The sequence below is a fragment of the Pelophylax lessonae genome (assembly GCF_965119305.1).
Source record: "Pelophylax lessonae genome assembly, chromosome: 4".
NCBI lineage: Eukaryota > Metazoa > Chordata > Amphibia > Anura > Ranidae > Pelophylax > Pelophylax lessonae.
In genome coordinates this window covers 461,363,513-461,373,867 of record NC_138771.1, presented here as the reverse complement: position 1 = coordinate 461,373,867, position 10,355 = coordinate 461,363,513, and the positions used below count along the sequence as shown (strand labels likewise).

Here is a 10,355-nt window from a genome sequence, read left to right as displayed (position 1 = left end):
CCTGTATGGTCACCCCGTTTCTCCTCACTCTATGTCCTCTCCCCTGTATGGTCCCCCCGTTTCTCCTCACTCTGTGTCCTCTCCCCTGTATGGTCACCCAGTTTCTCCCCTCTTTATGTCCTCTCCCCCTGTATGGTCACCCCGTTTCTCCTCACTCTGTGTCCTCTCCCCCTCCTCACCAGGTCCAATATTATGAAACACAGGATTCTGCCTGTTTCACAACAAGGGCGGGGATCGCACCTCCGCCAATAGGAGAGCGCCCTGTCTGGTCACGTGTGCGCTGACTTTATGTAATGTAACAGCACATGTTATATCAGGGTTCTTTTTTTTTTTCTTTGTGTTTATTTTTTGTTTCTATTTTGTAGGGCGTAGAATAAGGACACTTCCTCCGGCTCCTCATTGTGTGCCCTCGCTGCTCTCCGCTCTAATGCCAGCCGCTACTTTCTGCTTTCCCCTTGTCCTGCCCACCTCGGGATGGCATCAGCTGTTCTCTGCGATGGATGCCAAGACAGAGGAATCCCCTGCACTATGTGCTGACAGCAGCAGGCACTGTTGGTAGCTGGGGAAGTGCTGCACTCCTTATTTTGCAAAGATTGCTGCTTTTTTTTTTTTTTTTTTTTTTTTTTTAAGGATCTTTAAAGGGGCTTGAGCCTGTGCCCTCAGGTGACATTAGACTGCCCTGAGATAATGGAGCTGTTGGCTTGTCCTTGCTGCCAGCATCACTTATGGGACCCTGTGACTGTCCCCTGTGGGCACACTTTCTGTAAGAGGTGCCTGCAGGGAGCAGCTAGGGGCAAGTGCCAGGTCTGCAGAAGCAAGCTGAAGAACTCAGGGGACCAGGATCTCAGATGTAACACCCTGCTGTCCAATCTGCTGGACAAGTGCCTGGACCCCCACACCAAAGTCGACAGGATCACAAGGGACCTTCGCCAACTCATCGCTCAGCAGAAGTATGAAGAGGCTGGGAAGGTGGCCTGCACAGCTGTTGCCCTGGGTAAGGATGCAAAATAAGGGGGCGCACTGGGGTTCAGCATGTCCAGATTTAGCTTGGAATCCCCCCCCCCCCCCAAAAAAAAAAGAAAAGTTTAGCTTTAGCCCTCGTTCACATTTGAGCAACTTGTCATGCCAGCCATGGAACTGTTCAAATCGGTGCGATGCCGACTCTGCAGTCCCGCGTCGATTTGAAAAAAGTATTTCCTACTTTTGGCGATTACAGGTGCAACTTGCATAGACATCTTTGACACTGACATGCGGCTTTGAAATTGTGGGATTTCAGATGAAGCCGCATTATTTCAAAGCCACATTCAATGGAAAAGAGGGCTCAGAAAAGTTTTGATTAGCTGGAATTTTGACTTTATGAATTTTGAAAGGTGGGGGCTGGTTGGATCTACCTTGCATATGAAGTTTAAAGCCTTTTTTTTGTTTTTACTTTGGATAAAGTAGATATTGACTAAGGCTGGCCATACATGTTCAACTTTTGTTGTACAATTTTCTGTTAGATTTAGAGCCGGTTCACATATGAGCGACCCGACTTGCCGGGGATACCTGTGAAGTCGCGGTGCGCAGCTCGCACCGCGACCTCGGAGCGGCCGGCATGGACTTCATATCATTGAAGTCAATGCAGGTCGCTCCAGGTCGCCCCAAAGAAGCTCAGGACCCTTTTTCTAAGTCGGAGCGACTTATGTCGCTCCTATTAGAATGAGTCCTGTGCTACTCTATGGCAGGCGACTTGTCAGGCCAGTGTGAACCGGGTCTTACCACAAACCACATTATATGAGGTCAAAGCTAAACAACACTTTCACTTGTATCTAAATTGGCAGACCTTTGTTACTACATAGTTGAAGGTAAATTTCAAGAAAATTGTTCAGAAAATTGTAAGAAAATGGTATCATGTATGGCCAGCCTAAGCGCTCTTGCACTATTACTAGTGCAATGTTCTAATGTTTGAGCTTCTGTCAGTTCAGGTTTGTTTTGCACCTATTTATGCATGTATTTGCACTTTATAAGGGTAATGTGATCCTTATGCCCCGTACACACTTGCAGATTATCTGAAGACTTTTGTCTTCAGATTTACCTTTTCTATGTAGTGAAAGGGCCTGCCGGATTGCATACAAATTGAAAGTGTTTAGGTTTGACCTCATATTATATGGTTTTGATAAGTCTACAGACAAAAGTCTTCAGATAATCTGCACGTGTGTACGGGGCATAACTGATCCCCACATCGTAGAGTATGATAATAATACATTTATAAACATATTTAAAGCTGTATAGTATTGGTATTAAAATATATTAAAACATATGATAAGTTAAGGTAATATATACATACATATTAATGTATTCTTCAAATATTAGTAAGTAAAGCTAAAATGGCACTTATGATTGTTAAAAGCATGTTTTTGCTATCATGTTATCAGTAGAGTACCACTTTTGTGCCATCACCCCCCATAGCAACGTACCACGTCAAATGTGTGTTGTGTGATAAGAAACCCTATAAAAGGGGGTATCTGAGATCCATCAGATTAGAGCATACAGGGCGGCTTTATAGGGGTATGCTCTCACGTAGCTACGACTGATAATAAACCTTTTAATTTGGAACTCTCTCAGTCTGTAGGTTGTCACTTGTACATAAATTCTGCTATTCTCTATTCAGCACGCACAATATCTTTCTAGGGAAAATTCACTAATCTTTATGCTCATATGTGCATAGGTGTGCGTATTTGCACGTACCTTCGCAAAATACTGACCAGGCACACAGAGTTTCCTGTTTTTTATTTTTTACTTGAGGAACACTCAGTGCTTGTTAAGTGCCGGTTCACACTGCAGCGGCACGACTTCGGGGGCGACCTGTGAAGTCGCGTGCACAGCGACTTCGGCGCGACTTGCACGGACTTCACAGAATGAATGTCTATGCAAGTCACTCCAGGTCTCCCCAAAGTAGTACAGGAACCTTTTTCTAAGTTGGAGCGACTTGCGTCGCTCCTATTAGAACGGTTCCTGTACCACACAACGGACCGCGACGGACCGCAACTTGTCAGGCTGACAAGTCGCCTGACAAGTCGTATTAGTGTGAATGGATACTTACGCATCTGTGTGCACAGGCACATTGTAAATAATGGGCTACATTTTAGTTTTTTTAAAAAAATGCTGTACTGAGCTTTTTCAAGCTGCAGTGTGCAAGAGGCCTAAAGCTGACTTTTGGGAATGATTTTTGCGCATAGTTACGTTGCTTCAGCTTGTACCAATGGAAGTATTATTACCCCATACCTGAGCTTCCCTGTGTAAGCTGCACATCACTGTAGTAGTAGTCATTGGTACTTCAGTGACAGCAGCTGTCTTCTGGGTCCAATGCCAAGCAGCTGCCCTTCTGCATAGTAACCATATGGGATCACTCAGTCTGCACTGCTGCACTTCACAGATCCCATTGTAATGTCTTTCAGTGACTACAATGCATTCTCTGAGACAGGAGGGCAGAGAAGAGCCTCTCCACAGCTGTATAAGGGGGCAACTGCATCTGCTGGAGAGGGGTGAGGGCCAGTCGTGGCTAGTGCATTGGGGGCGCATGGGCGCTGCCCCCCCATCCATGCATCTGGCCCCCTAATCTACATGCGGGGCGCCGGACGCACGGATTCCAATGGGGTTTTTTTTTTTAAGCACGTGATTAGAGCCAGAGGCTTTAACAGGCTTCAAAAAAGGGTGGGCTCGGGGCGCAGAGCACTGCGCCCTGAGCCCACCCAGTTGTGTGACAATAGCGAATTAATATTCGCTATTGCCACATGATTCTCCTCCTGGCCAGTCAGGAAGCAGGTCATGAGACCTTTTTCCCAAATGGCCCAAAAGGAAAAGCCATGCTATTGGGCAAGGAGCTGAGGAGGAGGCAGGAGACTGAGGGAGAAGCCACCGCCGCCGCTGCCTGCCCAGGGTGAGTGAGCCGGCGACTTGGGGGGGGGGACAGTGCAGGCTGGAGCTGGGGGGTGACCGGGGACAGTGCGGGCTGGAGCTGGTGGGGTACAGCGTGGGCTGGAGCTGGTGTAGTCGGGGGGGTCGGGGGGTTTATGGTGTGGTCCGTCTGCTGCCCCCCCCCCCCCCCGGCCCAAGGAGCACCAGCCACCACTGGCGAGGGCCACATGAAATGGCCTGGAGGGCCGGATTCGGCACGCGGTCCTTGTGTTTGACACATGTGCTGTATCATCTGTCAGGTATGAGCTGTGCATACTCACAGGCAGGAGAAATGTAACTATGCAATAAAATGCAAAACTAAGCTTCAGCTTAAAAGTGTCTCTAAACCCAAATCTTTTTTAAAAACAGAACTTAAAAACAGTTACATTCTGGCACATTCCGGTATTGTAACTGTCACATTGGTTGTGCTCTCTACCAAACTATCAAACCATGAAATGGCTGGTATCATAACTAATCACATGTGCATCATCGTGTCAGCTGAAGATCAAACAGAGGCAAAGACAGCAGCTTCCTTGGCTGTAAATGATAGCAAGGCTTATTTCCACTTTAGGTTTTGGACTGAGCGGAGAAGAGTTAGAACCCCTGTCTGCTTTTTATTGCTGTCTCTGTGCCCACTGGGAAAATTCACCTCTCTGTTTGTCTTGGTGACCATTGTCACCAGCACTTGGGGCTCACTCACACAAGCCCACATGCTAGAATTCATCCTCTAAGGTGATATTAACTGCTTCTGGACCGCCTTATAGAAGTTTTACTGCTACAGGGCGGCACCTGTGCGCTGGATCACGTAAATATACATGTTCCAACACTCAGGGGGCGTGCATGCACGCTGCTGGCAGCTCGCTTCCGCTGTCATTATACACAGCGGAAGCTGTTGGTGGGTGCAGGGTACTCAATATCCGCTGGCACCCGCCGATTGGCGGGGAGAGAGACAGAAATGTGATCTTCCTATGTAAACAAGGCAGATCGCCATTCTGAAAGGGGGGGAGGGGGAGAAAGGATGCAATTTGTGTCCCTGCAAAGCAAAAGTAAAACACCAGCTAGGCATGCAGTTAACTCTTTGATCGCCCCTGATGGTAACCCCTTAACAGCCAGTGTCATTAGTATAGTCACTGGTTCCCAAAAAGTGTCAGTTAGTGTCAGAATGTCTTTCGCAATATTGATGTCCTGCTATAAGTTGCTAATTGCTGCCATTACTAGTAAAAAAATAAAATGCAAATAAATTAAAATATCCCATAGTTTGTAGACGCTATAACGTTTGCTTATTGGGATTTTTTTTTTTTTTTTTTTTACCAAAAATATGTAGCAGAATACATATAGACCTACATTTATAAAGGCATTTTTTCAATGTTTTATTGGATATTGCTTTATAGCAGAAAGTAAAAAATAGTATATATTTTATTTTTTAATTGTTTTTTTTTTAATAACACAAAAAAATAAAAACGCAGAGGTGATCAAATACCACCAAAAGAAAGCTGTATTTGTGAGTAGAAAAAGGACATACATTTTATTTGGGTACAGTGTCGCACGACCGTGCAATTGTCAGTTAAAGTAACACAGGGCCGTATTGCAAAAAATGGCCTGGTCATAAAGGGGGGGGGGGTAAATTTTCTGGAGTTCAAGTGGTTAATTACTCCCAACATCTGATGTAATCACTTACTGAGCATGCAGCTTTATCTTTTAATCCTTGCCTATTTTCCAGTTTAAGCTGACGCCTAGACTGCAGCCCCAGGTTTCTTGTTGCAGTGTGGCTCCTTACTCTTGCAGCATCCTATGAAGACACTATTGTATGCACGGAATAGAGTTTTGTCTCCCTACTCCCTACACTGTGTACATCAATAGAAACACACAGCCCTATAGCCTAGGATGACAAGACACTCCCCTGCTCCTCCCCTCCCCCCTCAGACTGGGGACTGCAGTGTCTGCTGTTAACTCTTACCTGTGAAGACCGGAAGCTCAAGGAAGCAGCACTGAGAGCACCTGTGCTTGTTGTAAACTGCAGGTGCTTTGTTAACAGTTTTTAGTTTACCGAGGAATGTTTAATTTATTGTTCTGTTTAGCAAACAAATGCTGGTTTGTAATTCTACTTTAAGGCTACATTCACACCTGAGCGTAGCGTTTTTCGCGCGTTTTTTACCGCGATTTTACCGCGATTTTTGCAGCGTTTTTTACCGCGATTTTACCGCGATTTTTGTGCAGGCGTTTTTAGATTGAATAGAGATCAATGGAAAACGCCTGTAATCTGCCCAAAAAGAAGCTCATGTACTTTTTTGAGCGTTGGGCGTTTTGTATACAGCTTCAAAACGCTCAGATGTGAACAGGGGCCATTGAAATGAATAGGATTTGTCTTGTTGGGCGTTTTGAGAGCTGATCCTAGAGCAGAAAAACGCCCCAAAAACGCCCCAAAACGCCTAGATGTGAACGGAGCCTAAAGTAGAACTAAAGACAAACATTTTTTTTTTTTTAGTTTTGGATAGAATGGAGAGGGGTTAGAGCACATGTCAGGTTTTTATTGCCATCTGTGTCCCCGTAAGAGAGATTTATCCTCTCTATTTGTCCTGTTTACCATTATCATTGAAAGTGCAAGCAAAATAAATGTTGGGTTTCCCCCAGAAAAGTAATGGAGGAGAAATCTAGGTGATCCATTGGAAGTGGGAGCAGGTACCTGTCAAAACCAGTCACCTCCTTCCCCCCTCCCAAAAAAAAAAGTGTAATTTCCTAAAGAGGAGCAGAAGAGGGGGCCTTCTAGTGTAGAAATGAGACCTAACATTGGATGTCAGATATCCCCTTCCACTGGTGGTTAATGTATGCAGGAGATCGATCCATCATTGATCATTGCTTAATGAACCCCTAGCAACCTTTGGAGGAACCCTGGAGGATGAAGGCTGCTCTAGTACGTGCTCCTTATTCACTCTTCTAACCTAAAGCAACTCTGTCATTGGTTTAAAGTTGTTAAAAAAAGCTAGTTTGTAAGGAAAAGAATCAGTTACCTATCCGAGGTACACAATTGTTTGTACCACCAATTCTTGCTCTTTTGAGGAGCTACAGTGGCTGAAGAATCATCAGCTTCTGAGTGTATCGTGTGGCTGGTCTTCTTTTGTGCTATGGTTCCATCAGCCGGAACCAACATCTCTAGAGGACACGTTAGTTACTTAGGGGTTGGCACCCAGAAGAAGTGTTTCTGTGGCAAATGTTTTTCAGCTTCCAGTGCACTTCCTCAGAAAGTCACAGCCATCTCCCAAAATGAAGATAGTGGCACTGGGGACCCGCAGCGGTCAGACGAAATGGCCTCCAGGGACTGGTAATTATCTGATTTTAAAAGTCACCAGCTTGGGTGCTTCCATCAAGATACAGCTTCCTCCAGTCTGGAACCAGGTATTATAGCTGAATATTGCAACCCAAGAACTAGACGACACTAGCTTAGATGCAAACTGGAACTGACTATTGTAAATTCACACAGAATATATACCATGCAAGATTAAGTAATAGCTTGATCACCTTATACTAGACAATTGGCACATCTAAGGAACAGCCAACATAAACATACACAGTACGGTAATTAACAACAACCCTTGATTCGTCAGGGGTTGCCCAGACAATCCGGGAACAAGCCCACAACCCTGGATACACAAAGTACATTACACATTATCATAAGTGTAAACAATAAACATCCCACAATGCATCGATAACTAGGTAAAGTGGACACAATAATAATCACATCTCCAAGAGATGAGCAGACAGACAGAAACAATAGGTGACTCAATTAACAATGGTAATTCACACCTAGAAGGCACACATTGGGGCAAAGAAACTTAACACATAACACCTTAAACAGATTAAAGCAGGTGACCCCAGCTTTAGGTTGGTTTGAGCTGATTAAATTAACATTTGCTCTGAGTCCCACAGACTAAAGCAGTCATTGCTGGTTTGCCAGGTTCTAGATTCCCAGAGTCTATGTGTTTCGGACATGGACCCAGGTCCGAACCAAGACCACTCCAAGGGTCACCCAGGCACATGCCTCCCAGGAATAGAGCCCCCTCAAAAGCCAGGGCCCATAGTCAGGCAAAATGCTACAATGCATTCCCTTTCAAAAGCCCCTGTCCTGGTTGGGTCTGTCAGATACAGTATTTGTAGCTGCTGACTTTTATTTTTTTATTTCTTTTTTTTTTTTAAGGGTGAAGTTCCTTAGCTCTGCTTTACATGGTCTCTTTAATCTCCAGCTGAAACATTTTTTTTTGTTTCTTTTTTTAATCAAATGTCACATTTACCTGCTCCCAATTGTTCCCGATCCTTCTCTTCCCAGGTAAGTATAAAAGGTGGTGATACAAACATGGGACATTTTTACCTTAGGCTACATTCACATGTGGGCGTAGCGGATCACGGTCATTCTGCCCGCGATCCGGAATCATTGCCGCGATTTCCGCCTGCCGAATCGTGGTAACATCGCGCAAACAGAATCGTGGGACGCATGACGCACAAAAGAAGCTCCTGTACCTTTTTGGGCGTCATGCGTCCCGAGATTCTGTTTGCGTGATGTTACCGCGATTCGGCAGGCGGAAATCGTGGCAACATCGCACAGCGTTTGGGGTGCCATTGCAAATCACGGGCATCGTGCAGGTGTCCCGCGATCTGCAATGATCCCGGATTGCGGGCAGGATCGCTGTGATTTTGCCCGTGATCCGCTACGCCCACATGTGAACGTAGCCTTAATGTAGGGATTGCATTTATGTAAAACATGTCCGGGCTTTAGAAGGAAGGGTTATAACCTTTTTCCAACTGTCCTAACGGTGATAGTCATAAAGCCAGAAAGTGAGATGAAGCCTCCCAAAGAGAGAAACAGATGGTAATGGAGGCCCTTTAAGAATTCCTTTGGATCCTGAGTCTGTAGTTATTGCAAGAATTAAAATGATTTATCGTATTAGTCACTAGCGTCCTTCTTGTATGTTGTCTGCAGAATCCAGTTTTGATATGCAAAACACCTGTTCATAAGCATATTATGTCTGATTATGAAACTTCCTGCTATTCTGAGCACAGCTCTGCGAAATCCGTGCGATCTTTAACCTGAAAACATGTTTATGGTCTTTTCTCTTGTCATGTGTTTGTGTTATACAACAGTCCTGATAGATATTTGAACAGTACAAACGTTGTAATTCTTAGGGCCGGTTCACACTGGGAATCATACAGGAGCAACGTGCTGTGCGATTCACATGCAGTGCTGTGCAGTGTGATTTCATCCTATACATTTTGAATGGGATCAGATCACACTACACCGCACTGTGCATGCTGCACTACTTTTTGAAACCCACTGCAGCTGGATCGCATGGTACTTCTGTAATGTGCAATCCAGTGTGGGAAATGCACTGCATTTGTGAGCTGTGTTTGGGGTGTCATTAACTTCATATTGACACCTGCACCTGCTGCAGATCTCTACTGCAGTGTGTTTTGAATGCAAGCAGGATCTGACATGAAAGAAAAAGAATAAACTGCTACAGAAAGCTTCCCTATGGCACGAACGGAATATTTTATTGAACTACTTGAGTACTAGCCTGTAAAATCCCTTCATTACAAGGCCATTTTCAGTGGTGTGATAGTTTGATTGACAATTACTCCGTCATACACCACTGTGCCCAAATACATTTTATATAATTGTTTTAAACAGAGCTTTCTTTTGGTCATATTTAATAACCACAGTTTGTTTTACTATATATCTTCTAGATTGTAAGCTCTAATGAGCAGGGCCCTCTAAATCCTCCTGTATTGAATTGTATTGTAATTGTACTGTCTTCCCTCACATTGTAAAGCACTGCGCAAACTGTCGGCGCTATATAAATCCTGTATAATAATAACTATATAAAGGATTACCTGTTTTGAAAAATGGAAGGACAGTGCAAACACCACAAACGTGTTTTGATTAACCACTTCTGGACCAGAAGGATTTGCCCCCTTAAACCACTTTGCGTGAATTTAACGGACAATTGCCAGGTCGCGCAACGCTGTACCCAAATGAAATTGATGTGCTTTTTTCCCCACAAATAGAGCTTTCTTTTGGTGGTATTTGATCACCTGTGCAATTTTTATTTTTTGCGCTATAAACAAAAAAAAAAACGACAATTTTGAAACAAAAATATTTTTCACATTCATTTATATGAAATTCTCAAAAAAAAAAAAAGTAAAAATCAAATTTTTTAACATTTTAGGCCAATTTGTTTTCCACTACATATTTTTGGTAAAAAAAATTGCAATAAGTGTATTTTGATTGGTTTGTGCAAAAGTTATTGCGTCTACAAACTTTTATGTAATTTTTATAAATTTTTTTTTTACTAGTAATGGCGGCGATCTGCGATTTTTAGCGGGACTGTGACATTGCAGCGGACAAATCGGACCCCTAACTGACATTTTTG

General features: G+C 44.1%; 1 protein-coding gene across 2 annotated transcripts in view; it reads left to right on the top strand.

Annotated features, from left to right (window-relative positions):
• Positions 1–325: 325 nt before the first annotated feature.
• The window catches only part of LOC309553675 (LON peptidase N-terminal domain and RING finger protein 1-like), a 142,367-nt gene continuing 132,337 nt past the window's right edge, over positions 326–10,355 (top strand). The window contains exon 1 of one of the 2 annotated variants that reach the window (XM_082255009.1): positions 326–994. In XM_082255009.1, the coding sequence (XP_082111135.1) occupies positions 688–994 (307 nt within the window). In that variant the 5' untranslated portion in view covers positions 326–687. The remainder of the gene's footprint in view (positions 995–10,355) is intronic. The other variant, XM_082255010.1, reaches the window with a different exon arrangement.